Source organism: Pteronotus mesoamericanus, unplaced genomic scaffold, assembly GCF_021234165.1.
Source record: "Pteronotus mesoamericanus isolate MK-2021 breed Mesoamerican mustached bat unplaced genomic scaffold, CSHL_Meso_final contig_42, whole genome shotgun sequence".
In the NCBI taxonomy this organism is placed as follows: domain Eukaryota; kingdom Metazoa; phylum Chordata; class Mammalia; order Chiroptera; family Mormoopidae; genus Pteronotus; species Pteronotus mesoamericanus.
Window position 1 is genome coordinate 6,184,070 of NW_026555157.1, and position 26,689 is coordinate 6,210,758.

Genomic DNA, 26,689 nt, shown 5'->3' on the forward strand with positions numbered 1-26,689 from the left:
TGAAGTAAAAGTATAATGTACTGTACGATAACATAATGGGCAAACCTAACATAGTTGGTGGAAGAAGATTAGAAAAAGCTTCCCGGAGGAAACAAATTAAAGTTGAGACCCTAATGATTACATTAGCCGATGAAAGAAGGGATAGGTAATTAATCTCCCAGGCAGAGGGAACAGCATGTATGAATTTTCTAAATTGGGAAGGAGAGTGGCAGTGGCACTTTGGAAGAACTGAGTTTTTGTTTGAAATGGAAAAGAGCTAAAAATTGCCAATTTTTAACTAACAATTTTAATTACTATTTTGTAGGTAATTTCCGGACAGAAACTCACACGATTGTTTACATCTAATCAGATATTACCAAGTGAATGCTTGAGTTGCCTTGTAGATCTACTTGAAGATCCAAACATAAGTGCACCACTGATCTTCAGTATCATCAGTTTGTTATCTCAATTAGGTAATTTATTTAATTTCTCTTTTTCATTTTTTAAAAGATGTATGAATTTATTAGTTTTTAAGAGGCAGATAAAGTTATAGGATCTTTAGGAGAATGATTCACATTCAAAAGACTTCTTCATTGCAGGAACTTAGGTATTTTGTGTTACGGATCTCTTGAAAAGGGAATGTTGTATGCATCCTTTCTTAAAATTATTGGAATGAAGAATCTGAAGCATATCAAAATTTCAGTGGTCTGCAGATAAGAATGTGCTTTGGGAAATGTTGACCTACTTTGAATTTAAAAAAAACTGCATTCACATAATGCCAGTACAAAACACAGCACTCAGAAGAATCATAGCTAATGATCAAAAAAGTCATCCTTTTTTTGATAGACTTCACTGAACTTAGGACTAAGGGTAAAAACGTAGATGTTGCTTTTTCTGGGGTTTTTTTTTCTACCTTAAGCTTTTGTTTTAAATTTTCATCTAATAGCTACTTTCGATTTGTTTTGGGGGCTTTAGGGAAGATATATTTGTGTGTGATTATAAAATTAGTGAATGCTTATTATTTTTTAAAAAATCACAATGATCGAGAAGGATTAACATACAGCAGCCTATTCAATAGAAGTTTCTTGATGAAAATGTTCTGTATCTGTTGTCTCATATAGTAGCCACAAGCCATGTAGGACTATTGAGCATTTGAGTATGAGTACTAGACTAAGGAACCTGATCTTTAATTAATCTATATTTAAATAGTGACAAGTGGCTTAGTTGCTACCAAATGAGCAACTAGATATAGAGAGTAAAATAAAATGAGCCTTTATTCGTTACCATCACCCTCCTCATTTCCACTTTGGGGAATGATATTGGGGATCTTTCTTAATGGTTTGATACATGTCTTTCCAGACCTTTTTCTATGTTATAACAAATAACTTTAGATTAAAAAAATTAACAAATAATATTGGTTATTTTTAACAAAAATGATGTTGCAGAGCACCACTTTTTTCTTTTTTCATTTGCTATGTCTTAGCTATCTTTCCATAATGGTATCTGTTTAATAGCTGCTTATACCACATTGTAGAGTACTGTAATTTATTCAACCACTCTACTAGGGATATGTACTCATGGTTTTTTTTTTTGTTTGTTTGTTTTTAGTTTTTACTGTTAGAATCAATAATACAATGAACATTTTTATGTACTTTTGCTCAAATATCAGTATGTATCTGTTGAATAAATTCCCAGTAGAATTTTAAGGTCATTGTTCAATTTGATAGTCATTACTAAATTGCTTTCAAAAAAGGCTATGCTAATTCTAACATTCACCAGCCATTTGTGTAAGAATGGCAGTCACTTTCAACATTTAAGTGTATTAAAGTGATGATCTTTATATTTGCTTTTTAAATTTTTATTTATTTTTTAGTTAATAGATTTCATTTTTGCAGTATTCTTCCTTGAAATTAGTTCACATAGAGAAATCATTTGTTTCTTGGTAAAAAAGGAAAAGCTCATACTCTCTTCTCTTTTGTGTCATGCAATTTCTGTGACTAACCTTTTGTATTGGAAAGTATTTGTAAATAAAATAGCAGTATCATATTTAATTTTTTATGTAATGGCAAATTTAATATGGAAATTAAAGTTATTTCTTTCACCAATGAAGACCACATGTCAAATTGATATATTTGGTGCCATTTTATTTTAAATTATAGCTGTAGACAATGAAACTAGAGACTATCTTCAGAATACATATAACCTGAATAATGTGCTGGCAGGAGTGGTATGTCGGAGCAGCACTTGCGACAATGATTCAGTGTTTTTGCAGGTATGCGTACGCGCACAGTACTTTTCACTTAGTAGTTGTACTTCCTTCCTTATTTTCACATCAAAATTGATAATATCTATTAGAAACTGCTAACTTACAGTGTATATGCCAGCATAATACTGCATGATTAGGCATATTCTTTCCATTAATAAATGTAAGAACTGATTAATAACACATGTAGTGCTGTTTAAAAGTTTCTAAAGAAAGGAAACTTATTCACATCTAGCACTATTACTGAAGAACAAACAAATCTACATTATAACTGCTTTGACAGACATAAACATAAATGTCAATATTTTGAGATTTAACTTATTCACATTAAAATTGTAATTTGAGTTAGCATCTAGTCTCAATTTGTTAAGGAAACATTCTATAAAAATGGAAGCCATAGATTTGGTCTTATTTAGCATAGACTCAAATTTCTTATACCCATAATATTTTACTGAACCTAAAATACACTTACAAGAATGGAAAGCATTGACAGTTAATCTGACATTCGATTTTAAAGATGGTAAATATGAAATATATATATATATTTAGGATTGATGGAATTTTAAGATGATTAAATAAACCAGGTTGATGAAAAAATGCTGTTTGAGACTGATGTATAGGAATGTGTGAATCAGGAGATGAATCCTAAATTTCTTAGTAGTCGTACTATTTTGTATTCTAAAAAAGAGAGAACCATTTTAAGAAATGGAAAACTTCTTGCTCTAAACTGCCTCCTAAAATGGATATGTACCCAGAATATGCATAGAAGTTCATTTTTGGTAAGCATGCAATATATTTTTATGTGTTTATAGTCATTATTTTTTTTTTTCTCAGTGCATTCAACTTCTGCAGAGGTTAACATATAACATCAAAATTTTCCATTTTGGTGCTAATATAGATGAATTAATTACATTCCTGATAGATCATATGTGAGTATGCAACCATACATATAACCAAATAATCTATTGGTTTATTTTTTTTTAATATTTTAGTTATTTATTTTCAGAGAGAGGGGAAGGGAGGGAGAGAAACATCAGTATGTGGTTGCCTCTCGCGTGCCCCTTCCTGGGGACCTGGCCTGCAACCCAGGCATGTGCTGTGACTCGGAATCGAACCAGTGATCTTTTGGTTCACAATCCAGTCAATCCACTGAGCCACACCAGCCAAGGCTATTGGTTTATTTTTAAACTAAAATCATGCAATAGTTCAATTTTTTTTTTTTTAGGTAATTTCTTCCATCTTTTTTAAACTGAGACTGATTCTTGTCTACTCCTCTTAGATGATTCTAAGGATCAAATGATGTAAAGCAGTTTTACTTTTCTTTTTTTTTCTTTTTTTTTTTTTAATTTATTTACTTTTTAAATACATTTGTCTCTGCCTCCCCCCCACCTCTTTCCCTTGCCCCCTCCCACCTTCCCTCCCTCAGCTCTTCCCCTTTGGTTTTTACTTTTCATAACAAAAATGTATGAAGTGACTTTATTTGAGTGGAAAATATTATCGAAAACTGAGAGTTGTATGTTTATATTTAATCTTCTTGGGAGGATAATATCCTGATGAGATAGCACATTGTCACTCTGAGAATTATTTCTGCATTTCCATGCTAAATGAATAGGATCATTTAGTTTCAAAACATGAAATAAATGGACAGTACTATTCAAAGCTTGACTGTCTTCACATGTTAATCAGATTTTTCTTTTTGTATGCAAAGAAGAATTTATATGTGTAAATTTTGAGTAATTTAAAATAAACCTCATGCTTTTATCTTTTATTATTTTTCTTAAAATAACAGTCAATCTTCTGAAGATGAGTTAACGATGCCTTGTCTAGGATTATTGGCAAATCTTTGTCGACACAATCTTTCTGTTCAAACACACATAAAGACTTTGGTAAGAAGTTTCTCTTTGTTTTGTGGTGGGCCCTGTGCTTCAAGAAAATTTTATCCACTTTGTCTCTTCTGGCTGGGCCATCAAAGTTAATGAAGAGTCAGAATGACATACAAATAACTTGAACTATTACAGCCTAAGTATATGTTGTGTTAAAGATGTTTAGGGTTGATACAAAAGTTGACTAATAAAGGTCTTCCTTCTGTTAGCATCCCATTGTTTGTTGTATTGAATAACACAAGAAAAGCTAAATTATTTTGTGCTAATAGAAGGGACACATATCTCTGGCATTCCCGTTTATCTCAGTCTTATATTTCCACAAAATCCATGGCAACTCCACCAGAAAGATTCATGAATAAATGGCTAGCATCATACCAGTATTTGTTATAAAGGCACACTAATGAGGTTAACTGACCCACCATTAGAAATATATTAAATCAAGAGAGTTTGTTGATTCTTTAAGGTGCTTTGTGACTAGTTCCCTGCTGTGCAATATAGAGTCTGGCACAAATACTACCCCTTTTTTATTATATAAAAATCTTTTGATAGAAAATCATAAGCATGTAATTCTGTAACATAACAATATTACCCTCAAGCACACCATATGACACTTTAGGTGAAATGTTCAAATTGCTGTCCATATCATCTGAGACATTCACGTACCCTACCAACCACAATCAGTGGTGTTTCTTCTTCCGGACCCTGCTCATTATTACCTGTTTAATTTTAAATTAAATAATATCTCATTTATGTATGTGCTGGATTATTCTGACCTGGTCTTATTTTGGAGGTGGAGGGTATTTTGAACCATGGATGTGTTTGATAAATTAAACTTTTATTCATAATCCTGCATCTAAATACAGCTCTTTACCAAGATTGTAGTTGCCTATACTACTGTAAGCAGTACACAAAAGTACCCTCTCACTCCTTGAAATGATCTTTTAAGCTGATAATGATGTTTAATAAATGTTTACCTACCTTGTGCAAGATATACTTTCTAAACCAACATACAAAATAGTTTTTCATTCTAATTTATTTTTTAATTTTTTCTTCCTCAGAATAATGTGAAATCTTTTTATCGAACTCTCATAAGCTTCTTGGCCCATAGCAGTTTAACTCTAGTTGTGTTTGCACTTTCAATATTATCCAGTTTGACATTAAGTGAAGAGGTTGGAGAAAAGGTAAATACGATTTTGTTAGTTTTGAAGATAATTCAGAAGTTTATATTCTCTGGTACTTTAAAAGTCATTGAAGCTCATTATTAAGTTTTAGGATTGTTTCAACTTAACTTTGTTTTTGTATAATATGCTTTTCTTAATTTGTTTTTAAGCTGTTCCATGCTCGAAACATTCATCAGACTTTTCAACTAATATTTAATATTCTCATAAATGGTGACGGCACACTAACCAGAAAGTATTCAGTTGATCTATTTATGGATCTCCTTAAGAATCCTAAAATTGCTGATTATCTTACCAGGTATGGCTCTCTCTGACAAATTTTAAGACTTAAAAAAAAAAAAAAAAACAAAGATTTGTTTCTGATAAATAAAACTGTCTTTTTAGATTTAGTAAACTTGAGTTCTACTGATTCACAGTAGACTAAATAAGAATATTTTGATGTACTTTATTCTTGTTCTTTTTTGCTTTCCTGGCCTGAAATATAAAAATATAACAAGGGAGTGTGTGTATATGTTTCAGTCTTTGTCTTTGATGAAGAAGGTTATTCTCCAAAATGTATGCATCTTGATTAATCTATTTCAAAACTAGTTTCAAATTTTGAACATTATGATTTTTTAAAGAATATTTTTATTATAAGAACATTCATGTCAATGTGTCCTATTTTGGGGGGTTTTTTGGTTGTTGTTTTTTTTTTAAATATAAAAAAATGGATGTTTCCTTAAGTGGAAGCCTCACTTGTGTTAGCAGGTAAAAATGAGAAGACATGTTTATATACCCATTCTATCACAGTGGCATTTCATGTGGTTATTTATGTTTTGACATTGATTAGCAGCTGTTTTCCAAAGAGCTCAAGTACATTTTGCATCTTGAGTTAAATTTCCCCAGTGTCTAAACTGCTTTGTGGTCCTAAGTTAGAAAATCGTTGAAATTGCTTCAGAGAGTTAAATTAACGAATCATTCAGAAACAAGAAAATGTTTATTGAGCTCTGCGATGGCAGAGCATGGGGGAGGAGTCAGTATTAGCAAAGACAGGGATATGAAAACATAGTCCTTAAACTTTAAGGAGTATAGAATCTAGAAGTTATGCAAAAACATAGTTCCTAACCTTTAAGGATCATAGAATATAGAAGTTAAAAAAACAAAGCTGAGCACCAGGGCAAGGTTGACCACTACTCATATGGACAACTGATATTTAGAAATACCAAACAACATTCACATTGGCATTTTATCTTTCCTCCTCTGAAGCCTTAGCAGGTAAGAGAAATGTCTTACAGAGAGCCATCCTATCTGTTCTAAGAATCTTCCCAGTATATTCTCATGTAATACCCATTTCAACCACTAAATACAGCAGTGCTTATTTAACAGCCTTGGAGTAAACAAAAAAAATTATTTTGGGTATACCTCTCTAGGAGGACAGAAAGATTATCTGATTTAACATTAGTAGGTGGTTGCTTAATCATTTCTGCATATCTCTCAGTTGCATTATATATTTTCTATCTAGCCTAGAACCCCAGATTCCCTCTGAAAAGAAAATTATGTTGTCCTTTTAATTATCTCCCCTACCATTTAATAAAAGATTCCTGGATCTGTTGCAAAGTCTAATTTAATGCCTGGGTTTCTTATCAAGTCTTGAAAAAAAAAACCTTATGAATTTATATACTGCATCCTAGTGATCTCTAACTTTACTTGGGTAACACCTCTTATATTTATTACCAGTCAGCTTTCTTTCACATTTTCTATAGTGGCTCCTTTAAATATTTACTACTTTCCTCTTGCCATTTTTCACTCAGAAAATGACCTTAACCTTTGTTTTATAGGAGAAACAAACAAACAAAAAAATCCCTTATAATTGACATTTCCTCAAATTTGTTCTCCTGAGCAAAGTTACCTGTGTTTATTCCAGTTCTTACTTACTGCTCTCCTGTTTTGTTTATAAACATATCCCATTATTCTGTGCATTAAGTTTCATTCTTTCCTATTATCAGCAGCTTCTTCTATCTCCTTAGTGCCTACCATTCAGTTGACTCCCTTGACTTATACATATGCCCAGCTTTCATCTTTTTCTTACCATATGTCCCTTTTAAAATCTGTGATCTGCCATTGTTTTCAAGGTGAATATCCAAATTCTCAGTATAACCCTCCAAAATCTGGTCCTTGGCCATGTATCAGTCTTATTTCTTCACATTTTCTTTCTTACGTACTTTTATATAATCATTTCAGACAATAAACAGAATCACCAACTTGTTGGAAATGCCATTTCATGAATCCATGTGCTACTGTCTCTGAAGTGCTTTGTTTGGAAGTCTGGAATGCTTTCTCCTGTATATGTCTGACTCATTCTTTTTTTATGTTCTTTTATTAAATTTTTAAAAATATTTTTTCTTTATTTTTATTATTGACACTATTACAGATGTTCCCAGTCCCCACCCCTTTGCCCACCTTCCCTCAGTCCCCACCCATCTTCCCTCTAGCCATCATTATACGGTTGGTTAATCCCTTCCCCTTTCATTCAGTCTCCCCTGCCCCACTCCCTCTGACAGCTGTCAGTCTGTTCCCTGTATCCATGCCTCTATTTCTATTGTGTTTGTCATTTTATTTTGTTAATTTGATTCCACATATAAGTGAGGTCATATGGTATTTATATTTCTCTGACTGGCTTATTTCACATAGCATAAAAATCTCCAGGCCCATTTATGCTGTGGCAAAAGGTAAAAGTTCTTTTCTACAGCTGCATAAATGCACAACAGTTTTCTCATCTACTGATGGGCACTTGGACTGTTTCCAGATCTTAACTATTATAAATAATACTGCTATGAATATAGGGATACATATATTCTTTCTGATTAGTGTTTCGGGATTCTTAGGATATGTTCCCACAAGTGGGATCACTAAGTGAAAAGACTTCTGTGTTGTGGCCTGTCGAAGCCAAGCAGGTCCACTCGAGACCCAGGCAGACAGAAGAAAATGCACAGAGCCATGGTGATGCTTGACATGCCGTTATTCAAGGGAGCCACGCGGGCCACAAACTCGTGTCTGTCTGAGCCCATACTAAGAAGCCCCTACCTTCTTAAGTACTAGAAGGACCAAAGCCAGCTACAGGCCAAATTGTTAGGTAACATAGCATGATTCTGCACATACCAGCCCACTGCATGTAATCGGAACCGTTTATTGGATCCAGTCTGAGGGCTATGAGATCCATTCTCAAGGCTAGGAGAACTCTCCTTTCTCAGACACCTTCAAGGTTGTGAGAAACTGCTTCCCTTAGTTACCCAGACACCTGGGGGTAGAAGCCAGACTGCCTCTGTTTACCCTACAGCTTCCATTTTTAATTTTTTAAGGAAATTCCATACTATTTTCCACAGTGGCTGCACTAGTCTGCATTCCCACCAACAGTGCACCAGGGTTCCCTTTTCTCCACACCTTCGTCAGCAGTTGTTGTTTGTTGATTTATTGATGGTAGCCATTCTGGCAGGTGTAAGGTGATATCTCATTGTGGTTTCAATTTTGCATCTCTTTGGTGATTAGTGATGTTGAGCATGTTTTCATGTCTTTTGATCATCTCTATATCCTCTTTGGAGAAGTGTCTATTTAGGTCCTATGCTCATTTTTTAATTGGATTGTTTGTCTTCCAATCCAATTGGAAGTTCTTTAACTTTTAAGTATAAGTTCTTTATATCTTTTGGAAATTAAATTCTTATCAATTGTATCATTGGCAAGTATGTTCTCCCATATGGTGTTTCCTTTTCATTTTGGTGGTGTTTTTTTGTTTTGTTTTGTTTTGGTTTTTTTTGCTGTGCAGAAGCTTTTTAGTTTCATACAGTCCCATTTGTTTGTTTTTTCCTTTCATTCCCCTTGTCCTAGGAGACATATTGGCAGAACTATCACTATGGAAGATGTCTGAAATTTTATAGCCTATGTTTTCTTCTAGGATTTCTATGGTTTTGTGACTTTCATTTATCCATTTTGAGTTTATCCTTGTATATAGTGTAAGTTGGTGGTCTAGTTCCATTTTTTTGCATGTACCTGCTCAATTATGAAGAGACTGTCTTTTCTCCATTGTACGCTCTTGTCTCCCTTGTCAAATATTAATTGACCATAAAAACAATGGTTGAGACCCTGGCTGGTATGGTTCAGTGGATTGAGTGCTGGCCTCTGAACCAAAGGGTTGCCAGTTCGATTGCCAGTCAGAACACATGCCTGGGTTGCAGGCCAGGTCCCCAGTAGAGGGCACTCTAGAGGCAACCACACATTTATGTTCCTCTCCCTTTCTTTCTCCCTCCTTTCCCTTCTCTCTGAAAAGAAATAAATAAATTTTTTTAAAAAATTACATGGGTTGATTTCTGGGCTCTCTATTCTATTCCATTGATCTTTAAGACTAAAGTCTCGGAAGCTTCACTTGATCAGGCCTATTCCACAAAACCTGGGTTTAATACCCATCTTGTATCATAGCATTTTATGCATTTCTATTATGGCATATGTTACATTACATTGTATTTTTTGCTTTTCTGCCTCCATCCTTAGATTGTGAGTTCTCTGACAGGACAGTGTTCTCCCAAATCTAGGATGTACTGATCACATAGACTGTGATACGAGTGGTATCACTAGTACCTTTTAGAATTATTTAACACAGGGCCCTGCTCTTTACCTCTATATCCGCAGAGCCTAATTTAATGTCTGGAAATTGTAGGTGATTCATAAATAAGTAGCTAATTTATTAGCTATACATATTAGTGTTCTTTGAATTTTACAACCTTAAAAAAAGGCTGTTGAGGTACAGAAGATTTTAAATGATTTATTTATTGCTACATGAGTCATTTTTTTCAGTTTTATAAATGACAGCCAGTTTATGTCTATCATAGTGGTAGAATATGTTTCAAGTTTAAAGTATAAACTTTATAAAGACTGTTCTCTATTAGAAGCTCATCAAAAATAAATAGATGAAAGAAAATACACTTAAATTTTATATTTATTTTGTAGATAAGTTATTTTTGATGTATCAGCATAATGGTTGGACAATAATATACCTCACAAAGTGTTTCCTCTGATATTTCCAGTACCCACCTGTCACCATACATTGTTATTATATTATTCATTTAATGTATATTTTTATTTCAAACCTAGGTATGAGCACTTTTCTTCATGTCTTAAGCAAGTATTAGGTCTTCTTAATGGAAAGGATCCTGATTCTTCTTCAAAGGTATGTAAAAACATGACTTTGTTTTAAACTTTTTAAAAATTATAATGTGAGGAAAAGTCTAAATACACAGTTCTCTCAATTTTTACAAACTAAACACAGACATATTATCAGTGTCTAGATCAGGAAACAGAACATTACAAGTACCCTAGAACCCTCCTCTAATAATTAAAAAAAAATTTTTTTTTAATTGTTCAAATACATTTGTTTCCATTTTCCCGCCACCACTTTCCCCTGCCCCACCTATTCCCACCTCCCACCCTCAATCCTTCCCCTTTGCTTTGCCCAGGGGTCCTTTGTACATGTTCCTTGACCTAAACTTTTCCCTTCTTTTCCCCATTACCCACCTCCTTCCCTCTGGTTACTGTCGGTTTGTTTTTTCTTTCAATGTTGCTGGTTATATTTCTCTTGCTTGTTTTGTTGATAAGTAGGTTCCACTTACAGGTGAGATCATATGGTATTTGTCTTTTACCACCTGGCTTATTTCACTTCGGATAATACTCTCCAGTTCCATCCATGCTGTTGCGAAGGGTTAGGAGTTCCTTCTTTCTTTGTACTGCATAGTATTCCACTGTGTAAATGTACCATAGTTTTTTGATCCACTCATTTATTGATGGGCACTTAGGCTGCTTCCAGTACTTGGCTATTGTAAATTGTGCTGCTATGAACATTGGGGTGCATAGGTTCTTTTGAATTGGTGTTTCAGGATTCCCTCCTCTAATCTTTATACACTAGTATAGTCCCTTTGGAAAACTATTCCACAATGCCTGCTGAACATATATATACCATATGACAAAGCAGTTCTACTCTCAGTTACATAGTCAAGATAGACATGCCCATAAGTTCACCAAAATACATGCAGAAAATGTTAAACAAATAGAAAATGAAATTTTTTAAATGATACCATTTACAGATTTTTTAAAAATGTCAATGCTTAGGGGATAATCCAACAAAACATGTGCAAAGCCTCTACTATGAAATTACAAAGCATTGAGAAAAATAAAAAGCCTATAAATAAATATGGACACATCAAAGTTCATAGATTGGAACAGTTTACAATGTTAGGTCAATCAAAATTCTAGGTTTTAGTGTTTTTTGTTTTGGTATTTGTTTTATTTTATGTATGTGGAAATTGAGTAACTGATTATAAAATTTGTATGGTTATGCATGGATCCAAAAATAACCATGGCTATCCTGAAAAAAAATGAACAAAGTTGGATGGTTTATAATACCACCAGATATCAAGATTTAATATGAAGCTACAATAATTAAAACAGTGCAGTGTTAGCATAAGTATAGATAGCTAACCCAGTGGAACAGAATACAGTGCAAACCAAAGCCATAATTTGTGTATCTGATTGATAACAGTGCAGTCTTAAAAGTATGGTCATTTTAATAAATGCCACTGGGTCAGTTGAATATCCCTATGGGAAAAACCTGAATTTTGACCCCTACTTTGCACCAAATGTGAAAATCAGTTCTAGAGAGATTGTAGATCTAAATGTGAAAGGTAAAACAATGAACTTTTAGAAGAAACACCTACCAGAATATCTTTACAGCCTTGGAATGGAAAAAGATTTTCTGAAACAAGAAACGTAAACAATTATATAGGGAAAAAAGTTGATAAGTAAGACTGCATTAAAATTAAAGAGTTCTGTTCATGAAGAGATCACCAATAAGAGAGTGAAAAGGCAACTCACAGCATGGGAAAAGTTATCTATAATTCAGATATCCAACAAAGGACTCTTATCTAAAATATATTATTTAAAAACTTGAAAATATACATCAGAAAAAACACTGAACATAATATCTAAACTGAACTTGAATTGGTCAATAAATATGAAATGGTTACTCAACTTATTAATAGTCAGGGGAAATGCACTGTAAATAGTAATGCAATATCACTGCATACCCATCACATGGTTAAAATTAAAAATAAGGATAAGAGCAAGCATAGAATGTAAAAAATTCCTAAATATCGCAATACTCATGGGCTAAAAATTGATACAACCACTTATGAAAGCTGGTATTATCTACTAACATTGAACACACACATACACCAGGACCCAACCATTTCCACTCTTAAGCATTTACCCCAAAAACCTGAATACACGTATTTACCAGAGGATTATAGAAATCACAGCAGCACTGCTCTTAGTAGCCAAGAATTAGAAACAACTCAAATGCTATCAACTGTGGAATGGGCACATAAACTAAAGTATATTTATACACTGGATTACGGTCATGCACTGCTTAACAGGGATACTTTCTAAGAAGAGAATCATTATATGAACATCATAAATGTATTTATACAAACCTGGGTGGTATATAGCCTTCTAATACACCTAGGCTGTATGGTGTAGCCTGTTGCTCCTGGCTACAAACCTGTAGAGCATCTTACTGCATTTGATACTGTAGGCAGTTGTAACACAATGGTGTTTATGCATCTAAACATAGAAAGGGTACAGTAAAAATACAGTATAAAAGATAAAAAATGGTGCACTATATAGGGCACTTACCATGAATGAGGTTGCTCTGGGTGAGTGACTGAGTGATTAGTGAATCCTAGGACATTACTGTACTTTAATTAAGACTTTATAAACACTGTACACTTAGGATACCCTAAATGTGTAAAACACAAGATTAACTCAAGCACAAGAAAAAAATGGTACAATCAAGAAACATCATAAACATGAGATCTTTGAAGGTACACTGACATTAACAGCATCCTGTTTTACAGCAGGTTTTTTATAAGTATAAAGAGTACACTCTAAAATAATGATTAAAACTATACTATAGTAAATACATAAAGCAATAACATAGTTGTTTGTTATCAAGTAGTATATACTGAAAATAATATGTGCTATACTTTTATACAACTAGTAGGCAGTAAATTTGTTTACACCAGTGTCACCACAAACACATGAGTAATATGTTTTATTACTCTGACAATAAGATGACACAAGCGATAGGAATTTTTCAGCTCCATTATAATCTTATGAGACCACCATTGTGTATATGGTCTAACATTGAAATGTCATTATGTGGTGCATGACTGTACTGTACAGCAGTGAACATGAGTGAAATGCAATAGCATGAGTAAATCTCACACAGTGCTAAGCTAAAGAAGCTAGACATAAGCGTATATGCTGTAAGATTCTGCTTATCTACAGGATGGGGCAAAAGTGCGTTTATTAATCACTGTATTATTTTCTATATGAACAACTGTAAACCTACTTTTGCCCAACTCTGTATAAGGTTCCATGTGATTGTTTAGTCTAAACTTGTAAACTGAAAAAGTTATGTAGAAGTAACAAAGATCCAAGAATAGCTAAGATAAAATTAATCTATGCTGTCAGAAATCTGATGAGGAGTGGTTCTGCACTGCCTTAAGGAGGGGACACATGGGTTCTGGAGTTCTGGTAGCATTTTCTTTCCTGATTTCGTTGGTAGTTACACAGATGTGTTCACTTTGGGAAAACCACCTAGCTGTGCACTAGTGATTGATTTGTTTGCTTCCATGTATGTTACATTTAAAGAGTTAAGTGTATTTGAGAAAGTATTTTCTTGTGTATGTATAACACACCTCTAGTAAGATAAGAAACTAGTAACATTGCTTGCCCCCAGAGAGTGTAGCTAGGGGTCAGGCTGGTACCTTTGACTTTGGAATCAAGGAAATGTATTACCTATTCAAAAACAAGTACTAAAATTTATATTTAAAAGAGGATAAATCAGAGATTGCTTATCGTTTGTTTTATAGTAAATGCTAATAGGCCGAATTCTATTAAAATTAGATACTCTCAAGTTGATTGAAGCACAACTCACAATCACATGACATTTATAAGGAACAAAGGTGAAAATACATGATAGGCTAAGAGATACAAAAAAAAATTCTTTACAGTGGGTTGGTAGTGTTTGAAATAAGGTAGAATTTAACTTAATAGCTAATAATATACAGGTTGATGTGTGATGTTATGTAATGGATGAGGCCCAATTACAAAGGAAAGAAGAAATGAAGTAGAATAGAGGAGCAAAGGGGCATAATGCTGACATTATGCAAACGTAGTGTGGAGATAGCCATTCTTAAGGTTTTAAAGCTCTGAGATGCCATTTTTATTATCCTAAAGTATGCTTTATAGCAATTCTTAAATGTTAGCATGACAACAAAGATTAATTGCTAATATTATTTTTAATTTTTTTTTCATTTTAAAAACAAAACATATTTGTGCTTTAAAAAATAAAGGACTGATTATAAACATTAGTTGAAGCTGCCCTTCCTTCATTGGTTCTCAAAGTCATGTTTATCAGGAGTAACCACCACCACCAAGTGGCTTTGTAACTCTGTGGAACATATTAACTCATTTTGAAAAGTAATAGTGAAAGAAAACTTGGAAGCTATTCTTAGTTTTTGTTGTATTTTCTTTAAAAATCTATGTCATTTTCAGCTTCATAATTTAATTGCTTTGTGCCTTGCAGTCTAATGAAATTGACATTTAATGAAGACTTTATATTGCACAGGTTTTAGAATTACTTCTTGCCTTCTGTTCAGTGACTCAGCTGCGTCATGTGCTCACTCAGATGATATTTGAACAGTCTTCATCTGGTAACACCACTCTGGGAAGCCGTTCTAAATGCTTAGAACCTACTATAGCTCTGCTTCGTTGGTCAAGCCAACCCTTGGATGAATCAGAAAACTGTTCTATTTTAGCATTGGAGTTGCTCAAGGAAATATTTGAGGTAATATTTGACAATTTGACTTTTCCACTTTTATGATTCTCAGTGAACAGTTTGTTTTCAAAAATGTTCATAATAAACTTCCAGTTAGTTCATACACTTTAGGAAAGCTCCATTACTAGCCTCCGTACCATTTAGCTAATGAAATTTTTTTTTTTACTGTTACAAATATTAGTGTTTTCTTTGTTTTCACTGAATTGTGTGTGTGTGTGTGTACTCTTTCCAGTGTAATAAGTTAAGGTTTTTTGACTTGTATGTTTTGTTGTTTTATGACTTTTTTGAAGTAATCACATTTTGTCTCAGTAAATGCTGTCTGCTCTCTTTATTAGTCTGTTGAATGGATTAACAGAGGAACTCTGGATTCAGTCAGTGAAATGGCATGGAGCATACCAGACACTTCTAGTCACCTAGGATACAGACAAAAATTATTTCCGTTAAGGCCATTATATTCTAGCACATTCTACTATCAGGGTCATTTTGCATTCTCTACTATTCTCCCTGTTTTTACCCATTCTGCCTACCCTCAATATCTTCCTAGAATGTTTTCCCTTTCCTTACTGTATCCTGTGCACAAAAATGTGTATGAATGATTAAATGTATTTGTTAAGAATTATGGACAAGTTGTTTTTTCTGTTCTATGTTGGTCTTGACTGTTAATCAGTTTTAACATTTAGAAAGCCCTTTGAGATTCTTGATGGGAATTATTTGTGGTTGTAAAACATTAAGACTAGTGTCTATTTAATTATTGTAATTACATTTAGCAAATTCTTGATATTTGTTTTTAGTACATTTAATTTATAACAGTTTTTAGCCCTAGCTTGTGTGGCTCAATGGATTGAGCGTCGACCTGCGAACCAAAGGGTCACCAGTTCCATTCCCAGTCAGGGCACATGCCTGGATTTTGGGCCACGTCCCTAGTAGGGGCGCGTAAGAGACAACCACACATTGATGTTTCTCTCCCTGTCTTTCTCCCTCCCTTCCCCTCTGTCTAAAGATAAATAAGATCTTTTTAAAAAATTAATAACAATTTTTAAATGACAAATATAGTCCATTTAAAAATGTCTTGTTTGCAGCTGATTAACCCAAAATATTATTGTTTCATTTGAGAAAAAGTCATTATAGCCCTGAAAACGGGATAAAAAGTTACATTTTAAGGAGATAGAGGTCAATGAAATTATTAAAATAAAGAGAATATTGCAAACCAGCTGGTTAGCTCAGTTGGCTAGTATGGTGCTAATAATAAAGAGAATATTGCAGTTCCATGATGACTAGTTTTGCATTCTGTATTTCACCTTTTGTTTTTATTTTAATCACTGGTGGTGGTAATATTCCAGGATGCCATAGATACTGCTAACAGTTCCTCAGCTGACTGTTTTGTGACCCTTCTTCTGCCTACAATCCTTGATCAGCTTCAGTTCACAGAGCAAAATCTAGAAGAGGCGTTAATAAGAAAAAAATGTGAAAGGATGGTCAAAGCTATCGAAGTTTTGTTGAATATCCTTTACTGTTATAAACATGGAAACTAAATAACCATTCACTTTTTTTTTCAGCATTGTATTTAATGCATTTTTGTCTTTAGTTGCAATTTTGTAACTTCTCATGCTTGTATCTATTCAGAATTTAATGAACTGAAGTATAAACTATAGAACTAATTATCAATGAAGAGTTTCTATAAAAGCTATTCAGAGTTTTTTTTACCTTATTTTTGTGCAAAACTTTTAAACTAAAGAATATTTTCAGAAATGCTTTTTAAATGTGATTTAGATATTTTTTTAATCACAATTTGAGATTGGAGCTGTATTCTAAAATAACTGCCCTGTTACTCTCTCTTCTGATGCTAATTCCTGCTCCTGGATGATTTGTGGTGCTATCTTTGGAGGAGTACATCAGAATAAGTAAATGTTCGTTACTGTGTCATTACTTTAGTTCAGTAATTTTTAACTGCGGTGGGATTTTTTTTTAAGCATAAATGTTTTTAATAAAGGTGACATCATACTTGGTAATAAAACATATGTTATCAAGACAAATTAATTTATTTCAAAAAAGAACCCTTAAGTACAATTAGTGTCACTGCTTAATTTCTGTATACTGATTTTCTTAGGTCTTTCCTTGTTAGCTTTTTTTTTTTTTTTTTTTTAGGTCAGCTGATTATAAGCCTCTAAAAAGTCCAAATCTCAGTTTTTTGCTATTTTAATATTTTCCTATTGTTATTATCAGCAAGGAGCCACTCTGTCTGAGCCAGATCTCTTACATTTGCCTAGTCAGGTATTTTTGTATCTTAGAGCAAGAAGAATTTGTTCAAATTTGTCTTGCCTTTGAGCAAACTCCACATCTCTTTAACCTCCTCTCTCAGCTGCTGCTTCTTAATTTTCTCTTCCCTTTACAGCAGTGATTCTCAACCTTGGCTATTTATTAGAAGCACCAGAACATTTAAAAAATATTGACACCAGAATGTCACTTCCAAAGATTCTAATTTAGTTGGAGTAATGTGAAACTCTAAAGGGGAGGAATGTTTATGATTATTTGGTTAAACTACCCAGGTGATTCTGACATGCAGCCAAAATTGAAAACCACTGCTATAAAGACATGATTATTTTGTTTGACCTTAGAGATATCTATAATATATTCAGCTTTCTGTCATGAATTGGCACCAAACTTGACCCTTTTCAAATGGTATTCAGAATTATTCAATATACAAACTATGAGGAAATAACTTCCTTTAGTTCAACAAGTATTTACTGAGCTATTCTGATATCTGTTAACAAAGAACTAACATTTAGTAGAGAAGCAGATACTTTGTTTTACCTTTGAGTCAGAAACTTTTGGTATCACTCTCATCTCTCGCCACTTACCAGTCACTTAAATGCTCTGAGCTCTAGTTTCCTAATCTGTCACTGAATTAAATGTCACAATAATTACACCGAATTGCAGTGAGGAGATAATTTGTATGCAATTATTCTAAATGCTGTAAAGTGTTATACAAATACAAGTTTTTTTTAAGAATAGGTCCCTTAACAAAACTTACTTCTCTGTGGAGATGATACTCTAAAAATGCATATTGCAAAAATTCTGACTACTATCAAATGCACCGCTCTGATAGAACAGCAGTTTACATATGGCAAGATTGATCTGGGGTTTGGAACAAAGGTAGCAGATTCTGAATTGAGGTAAGCATATGTACTCCAAATTGCAAAATGATAAGGCCAAACTTAATAAAATCAGGAGATGCAGTGATTCTCTTTCCTTTTGGAGGCTCATCCTTGGGGTATGTTCTATTATGATATAGCAGAGAATTAAAAATATTTTCATAATGAATTTTTAGAAAATTTATTCAATTCATAGGTCACATGCTTCTGAAGAAAGATAATAACATCTGTGGTTTGTTTTTCATTATTTAGGTTTGTTTTGTCATGTTTTAATTTATTGTGATTACCTAAGGGTCTTTTATAGTTTTCAACTTTTTTTCTGGAGGTCCTTTTTGACATTGCCTTAGTAATTACTTTTGTGTTCATTTAATTTTATATCTTTAAGTGAAAAAACAGGGATAGTTTTTATTATAAGGAAATGAGTCACTGCTGCAGATTTCATAATAACAAAGACAACTTTTCTACCTTAGCATGTTAAGACTTACAGTTAAAAGTGGCATAGTACTAAGATTATTTTATCCCCCTCCTCCCACATGAATTAAGTCTAACAGTTATTTATTAGGACCTGCTAAATGCTAAACACTATAATTTGTTCCCATTTTTATATCATAATTGCCAGAATTGCATTCTCCAATAATAAAAATTATCTGTTTACTTATTGTACACTGTTTTCAGTATGTGGCTGAAAATACAGCTTAGTATATTTATTCAGTAAATATTAGATATTTTTTATTGCCTCACATTGCCCTTTATTGTTGATATTCCATTGACAAAGCTAACAATTAAATGGGTCGTGTTACCAATGCTGCTGATAATTTGAAGCAGAAAGTTGAAGCTTGGTGGTATTGAAGAATAGAAAAAGAACTGCCATCTAAACTATTAATGCTTGTTTTGTTCTCTTTGGCTTTTGGGTTAATAGGATGTGGTTGTCTACAGTATTTTTACTCCTCAGTGATATTTTACTTCTCAAAAGAAACAATAGTGTATCTTCTTGAGGTTTAAAAACAAAGATGTTGGCTTTTTCCATTTTTTTAGAATTATGGACAGAAATAAGCTCTAAGCAATTTTTGAGTTAACTAATTTAAATACGATTTTTTTTTTAAAGCAAACTTGCTGCTGATGTAATTTTGAAAACTCTTGATTTGATGAACAAACTTAAACCTTTGGTTCCTGGTATGGAAGTAAGCTTCTACAAAATCCTTCAGGTCAGTTTAAAATCTTCAAATAATTTAAGTTTATTCATATGTAAATTCTTCCTAATGTATGTTTCTGTTTTAAAATTCTTACCTTTTGATCAGTATTCTTCGAATTGGCATTCAGAAGAAAGTTTAAAGTTGTTAATTGTCTTAAGTAGCTATAATATTCTCACTACATAGTTATTTTACATAGTATCGTGAAATTGAACATAAGTGCACCTGGTTCTAATATACAAAATGTTCGTGGTCACACTGCTTCCTCACCTTTTTTGTGTGTGTGTCAGTCCTACTTCAGTTTTCTTCACTTATTTTTATTGGCTTTGTGGTGATAAGGGAAGTGGTATTTGTTTTGGGGTTTTTGTTTTTAGTTGGAGTTGATGAGTTTAGGGTATTAAGGGGATAGGGAGACATTTGGAAGGAAAGGACTTGATTTATGAATAATATGATTAGGGAGGGTGTGCAGAAAATAGCTAACTCACAAATTTTAATGATAGTAGCAGAAAAAGAGCTCTAGATGTTTACCTTGATATCCACAAAACCTGGTTTATAATAAATATTTAATGTGTGTGAATAAAGTTACTATAATAGCAAAGATGGTTCTCATGTCTCTATAGACAGGGTAGGAGCCAAAACTGAAACCTTAGGCTGGGACCACTTGTATGCTTTAACAGCATAATGCTTAAGAGACAGAGTTCAGGTATTGAATCCACCACTTATTAGTCACTGCAGACTTGAGCAAGTTATTTCACCTCCCTGAGCTCCAGGTTCCTGACTACAAAGTGCAAATAATGACCCCCCGCTTCATGGGAGGAGTTACGGTGGATTACTATGAGGGTTATGAAGGTAAAAGCCAGCTTGTATCATGATTCTGCGGCATTATACTATACTTTTGAATACCTGCAAAACACTCACATTGTAAAATGTTGATAGTTACAAAGGATTCATGTTCTAATGTTTTTCTCAGTTTTTACTCAACTTAAAAATTGAGTCAAACTGACTTTATGTCAGTTCTTAGATGTTTTTCAGAATGGGTGATTTAGGGCTTACAGTACTAATGTAAAATTTTTACTTACATAAAGGAGTTATACGTTAAGTGTAATTGTTTAATTGCTTCAGTCAGTTGTGTATGATATTTTAAATTCATCAAAATAAGACATGGTTTTCATAGGCACAGTTAAAAGCATTCTAAGTCATTGCCAGATTTTTAAAGCTAGTGTTAATATTGATTTCTAAGACAGTTATAATAAGATAAAGACAAATATATACAATCAAACATCTAATAGAAACACTTTGGAATTTGCCTAGAATTATTTTATGATTTAGCTCTGTTTACTTACCTTACTCCCTGACATTATTTATTATTTCTGCCTCTGCTTCTTGTTTTCCGGTTTCCGATTTGCTTAGGATCCACGCCTGATAACGCCCTTGGCTTTTGCTTTAACATCAGATAATAGAGAACAAGTGCAGTCTGGACTGGGAATATTATTGGAAGCTGCTCCACTGCCAGATTTCCCTGCTTTAGTGTGAGTTGTAATCATTTGAGTGTATATCTTATGGTGCAGGACTATCCTGCTGTGTTTCTTTACTAGGCCTCAATAGAGATAGATCAGAAAATTAGTAAAATCAATACTTCATTGCAATAGTATTTTTTCAAGAATTAAAAAAATTTGATTCCAACTGAAAAGACAAGGCGTATACTCAGGAAAAAGCTAGATCCAGATCATTAAATATGTTATCCAGGTAGTGTGTCTCTGTCTCTCACCACTTCTTTTTAAGGTAGTAGCTTCTAAACTAAGCTTATATCTTACCAGCTTAGTTCCTCCCTAGAAATAGCCTTTCCTTCCCAACTGTTTAAATAAACCCAAGCATCACTATCATTGACCAGATCTGGGTCATTTGCTAAGGAGGGAACCTTGGCAAATGCTAAGGGCTCAGCTATGAGAACTATATGGACTGGAGGTTGGAAGCTGGGGGTCAGAGGGTGAGAGGTAAGGGGTAAGGAAATTCCCAAAGAAAAATTCTGTATTTTTATCAGGAAGTGGAATAGATAATGTCAAGGAAAAATTATCTGCTACACATTAATTTCAAACATTAAGAGAATATTTGCAATTATTTTTGAAAAAAAGTTTAGATTTTCAGAGCTGTTTGAAAACAAAATGGTTGATAAAATGTTTAGTTGGGTTATATGTAGTTTTAAAAAGTTTAAGTGATTTATATAAATGCATTTGCAAAAGTAGTTTGAGTAAACTGAGGCAGTGGTAAGTAGACAAGCTATTTCCACATGCCAGGGGTCAGCAAACAATAGCTAGCAGACAAGAGCCTGTTTTTGTAAATTAGGTTTTACTGGCATGGGGCCACATCCATTCATTTTCATATTATCTGTGTTGACTTTGATATGACATCAGGGTTGGGAATTTGTAACAGAGACTCTGTAGATCCTCAAGCCTAAAATACTCACTGCCTTGTCCTTTAAGGAAAAGTTTGCTAACCTCTGCTATTTCTATTAACTTAGCAAACTCATTTTTAGAATTAATTTAAATAGTCATACATTAAGAGAACTATGGAAAATAAGACCTAGAGATCACATGATCAGAATTCCCTTTATAAGAAATATTTTTTAAGAAATAAATGGGCAAATAGGGAGCTTCTGAAGTTCACAGATAGAAATGGTCTATAAAGCTGCTTCATTTTGTGATGGCCTGCTTGCTTCAGCTGGGGCAATCTGACATGAAGCAAACCCCCACACTTCAGAACAGAAAGCTTCAGTGTCACTGAAAGTGAGAGTCTCCTCTTCTCTCTCTGTATGTGATGCCTTCCCACCATTTCATTGTGTCTTAGTCATCCCTGTCTTACTTGTATAATTTTCTCTTTGGAAACTCTTAGTTGTCTATTTATATCTATTTATGCCTTTGTTTATATTATCTTAGACAGTTTAATAAGGTAAAATTACATGCTGGATGGATATGGGGGTGGGTGTGTATGTGTTAATTGTATTTAAACATGTAACAAACATCTCATAAGCGTCAGCTATGTGCCAGAGTCTCTTCTAGGCATTTTGGACATTGCGGTGAATTAGACATGCGACCTTCTGTCATGAGGTTTGCATTCTATTTGAGAGATAAGGTAAGTTTATAATGTGCACATCTTTATGAGTAGAAGGACCTCACTAAAGAAGTGAATTTGAATTGAGACCTGATGACATAAGGGAGGCAACAGTATGCAGCTTGTTGGGAACAGTGCTCTAGGTAAAGAAGCAACGTACAAAGACCCTGAGACAGAAATAAGATGGGATAAATGGAAGAGGCAGAATAGAAATCAGGTTTGTGAGAACATACATTGAGGGAGAAAGGAAAAGGGTGAAGGACATCACTAAAGGCCAGGTAATATTGCCTGTGGTAAAAATATTCTTACCATTACCAGTAATGTATTTAAGTTTTACAAATATATTTACACTCACAAACTAGTTCTGTTGCCTCCAAACCAGAGGTGGAGTAGTTATTATAAAAGGTTGTAAATAGAAAAGAATTTCCTCCAGCAAATTAATGTATTTCCTAAAATCCTGCTTCATCATAGACTCCAAGATTATTTCAAAAGTGTTTGGAGACGTTACCAGAAAGACCCATTCTAAAAGATTCCCTAATTCTGTACTAACTCTACCTTTTGCTTTATTTTTATGTAATTATTTCTTATTCTTTTTGATTCTCATTCAGACTTGGAGAAAGTATAGCAGCAAACAATGCCTACAGACAACAGGAAACAGAACATCTGCCCAGAAGAATGTCTTTGCAATCACTAAATCACAGTTTTCCAACGTTGGTAAAATGTCCAACTCCTCCACTTTTGAAAGATAGAGTTCCTGGATCAAACATTGAGGACTTAATAGAGAAACTTCAATCTGGAGCGGTGGTGAGTGATAAATAGCCATTATAAATGAGATTTTGCTTGCTACATACCAATGAATATCGGCCCCGATTATAACATTTACTTAAATAACTTTAGATGTAGATTTGATCATTGAAACCTAATATAAAAATAACAGTATTCTGGAAAGTGAAAATAAGAAAAAAAAATCAGCTGTAAAATTCCTATATTTTAACACCACTATTATTCTTTCCCTACTGTTGCCCAGCCAGCCCACCAGCCCTCCATATCCTCAGATTAAGAAATATACAGTCCGGCACAAGTAACACCCCCTTTTTATTATAAAATCATAAGCATGGAATTCTGTAACATAACAATATCACACTCAAGCACACCATATAACATTTTAAGTGAAAAGTTCAAATTAAAACTATAAATTATTAACCCATATTATCACCCTACCAACCACACTCAAATAGGCCTTACTTCTGCCAGACCCTCTATTTTAAATTCCCACATGTATTCCAAATTTTACCCAGATATTCTTATGCAATAACAAGGTTAGTGAAATGTGAATTGACTGATAAGACATTTGTATTTTTTTACTTGTTATTCATTAAGTTTTAATGATTTAGTTTTCCAATAGACATTTACTTTTTTATTTTTATTAATCTTTATTATATTTCTTTTCCATTACCATTTAGTCCCCTTATACTCCCCTCGCCCCACTCTTATCTGTGTCCGTGATCCTTTTGCTCAATCCTTCTACCCCCTAACCTCTCACCCCACTGCCCCGCCCCTACCAGCTGTCATCTGCTCTCCATCTATCCGTCTGTCTCTGTTTTGCTTATTGGTTCAGTTTGTTCATTAGATTCCACATATGAGTGAAATCATATGGTATTTGCCTTTCTCTGGCTTATTTCACTTAGCATAGTGTTCTCTAGGTCCATCCATACTGCTGTGAAGGATAAAATTTTCTCCTTTTTTACAGCTGAGTAGAATTCCATTGTGTAAATGTCCCATAGTTGTTTCATCCACTCATCTATTGGGCATTTATTTTTTTTATTTTGTCAGATGTTAAAATTTTGCAATTTTTGACTCTATTGTATTAAAACTTAGGTAAAGGATCAGATTAACGATGTGAGAATATCTGACATAATGGATGTATATGAGATGAAACTGTCTACATTAGCTGTGAGTACAATCTTATTTTAACTATGTGTAACAGTTAGGCTTTAATAGACGTTTTCCAGTAAATGATGAAGATAAATGCAATGTTTTGTTTTTTGGGGTTTTTTTTTAATAGTGCAAAGAAAGCAGGCTACAAGATCTCTTGGAAGCAAAAGCTCTAGCCCTTGCACAGGCCGATAGATTGATTGCTCAATATCGTTGTCAAAGAACTCAAGCTGAGACAGAGGTATGTACAATCTAAAGACACATCTGATTAGTAGAAAACTAAATGGAGTAAAAATATGTACAAAACATTTATTGTATCTTTATTGCTCTGGTTGAAGTAAATTGTCCTCAGCATTTCACACAACTACTCCCTCCTTCTTGAAATCCTCTTCCCTTTAACTTTGGTTACATCGTTATCTTTGGATTTTCTTTCGATTGTAATGTGTATTCTTTTTTTTTTTTAATTTAATTTTCAAATTCAGTTGACATACAGTGTCATATTAGTTTTTGGTGTACACCATAGTGATTAGATATTTATATACCTTACAAAGTGATCATCCTGATAAATCTAGTACCCATCTGACACCGTACATAGATATTTTAATATTAATTACTATGTCACCTATGCTATACTTTATTTCCCTATGACTGTTTTTATTTATATTTAATCTCTTTCACCTTTTTTATCCATCCTGTCACACCCTCTCCCACCTAACAATGATCAATTTGTTCTCTGTATCTATGAGTTTGCTTCTGTTTTGTTTATTTTGGTGTGTGTGCGTGTTTTGTTTTGTTTTTTAATATCCTCTATGAACTCCTTTATTTTCCATTCAACTGTAAATGTTGGGTTTCTCAGGATTATGTTCTAAGCCCTTCCCCTCTTTTTTAATTTAAGCATAGTTGGCATACAATATTATATTAGTTTCATGTGTACAATACAGTGATTTTTTTATACCTTATGATGTGATCACCACACTAAGTCCTGTAACCAACTGTCACCTTGCAAAGCAATGCAAATCAAAACCACAATGAGATACCACCTCACACATGTCAGAATGGCTATTATCAAAAAGTCAGCAAATAAGTGTTATCAAGGATGTGGAAAAAAGAGAACCTTCTTATACTGTTGGTGGGAGTGTAAATTGGCCAGCCATTATCAAAAACAGTATGGAAATTCTCCAAAAACCTGAAAGTTGGAGAACCATATGATCCAGCAATTCTACTTTTCAATATTTATCCTTCCCCCTTTTTTAGGTGGTCCATGGTTCAATCATTACCAGAATGTTAATGTCCCCAAATTTATATGCAGTGCCTTTTTTCCTAAGTACTAAATGTCTCTTTGTACAGCTCAATTTAAATATATATTCAACATAACCAGTACTGAAGTTACTACGCTCTGTTATAAAAACGTATTCTTTCTTGTATACCCATTCCCTCTAGTGTTCTTAAAGTTTTTCAAACAAGAAACATGGAAATCACACAGTTTACCTTCTGCAATTAATCATTTGCCAAGTCCAGTTGATTTTACCTAAATGTTACTTTTTTCTGTTTTTTAATCTCTGCTCTTGTCACTATTTGCTGTAGGTCAAAGCCTTTTCATTTCTCATGTAAATCATAGCAAAGTCTCTAGGTTTCCTACCTCTAGTTTCTTCTCAACCATCCATTACGTACAAAGTCATCTTACTGTTGTACTTGATTCTACCATCCCTTCTCCCTCCACAGTGATCCCTGATGCACTAATCTGATGGTATCACTCTTGTGCTGAACATCCTTTAGTGTCTTACCTTCAGCTCAGATCATTTAAGTTCCTTATTTTGGCATACTAATATTCTAACTACTTCTCATTCCACACCTCCTTGCATTTTTGTACACTCTCTGCAGTCAACCATGTTAGATTAGATTACTTTGCAATTTCCGAAGCTTGACAGTCTTTGGTTTCCCTGGTATTGCACTTGCTCTTCCATGACTGGAACACCTTTTCCCTTCTAACTCTTGAAATAATCCTTCAGATTTTAGTTTAAATACCTCCATTTCCCAGGAAGCATTTCTGACCTTCTCATTCCAAACCATGCTTAGTGA

General features: G+C 33.6%; 1 protein-coding gene across 1 annotated transcript in view; it reads left to right on the forward strand.

The window, feature by feature from the left end:
- The window catches only part of CIP2A (cellular inhibitor of PP2A), a 39,245-nt gene that overhangs the window by 3,707 nt on the left and 8,849 nt on the right, over positions 1 to 26,689 (forward strand). Inside the window, exons 2-16 of the mRNA XM_054577239.1 lie at positions 305 to 452; positions 2,139 to 2,251; positions 3,077 to 3,171; positions 4,032 to 4,128; positions 5,184 to 5,306; positions 5,456 to 5,601; positions 10,425 to 10,500; positions 15,016 to 15,234; positions 16,566 to 16,725; positions 18,257 to 18,398; positions 19,483 to 19,582; positions 20,978 to 21,096; positions 23,284 to 23,479; positions 24,554 to 24,628; positions 24,741 to 24,851. Of these exons, the coding sequence (XP_054433214.1) occupies positions 305 to 452; positions 2,139 to 2,251; positions 3,077 to 3,171; positions 4,032 to 4,128; positions 5,184 to 5,306; positions 5,456 to 5,601; positions 10,425 to 10,500; positions 15,016 to 15,234; positions 16,566 to 16,725; positions 18,257 to 18,398; positions 19,483 to 19,582; positions 20,978 to 21,096; positions 23,284 to 23,479; positions 24,554 to 24,628; positions 24,741 to 24,851 (1,920 nt within the window). The remainder of the gene's footprint in view (positions 1 to 304; positions 453 to 2,138; positions 2,252 to 3,076; positions 3,172 to 4,031; positions 4,129 to 5,183; positions 5,307 to 5,455; positions 5,602 to 10,424; positions 10,501 to 15,015; positions 15,235 to 16,565; positions 16,726 to 18,256; positions 18,399 to 19,482; positions 19,583 to 20,977; positions 21,097 to 23,283; positions 23,480 to 24,553; positions 24,629 to 24,740; positions 24,852 to 26,689) is intronic.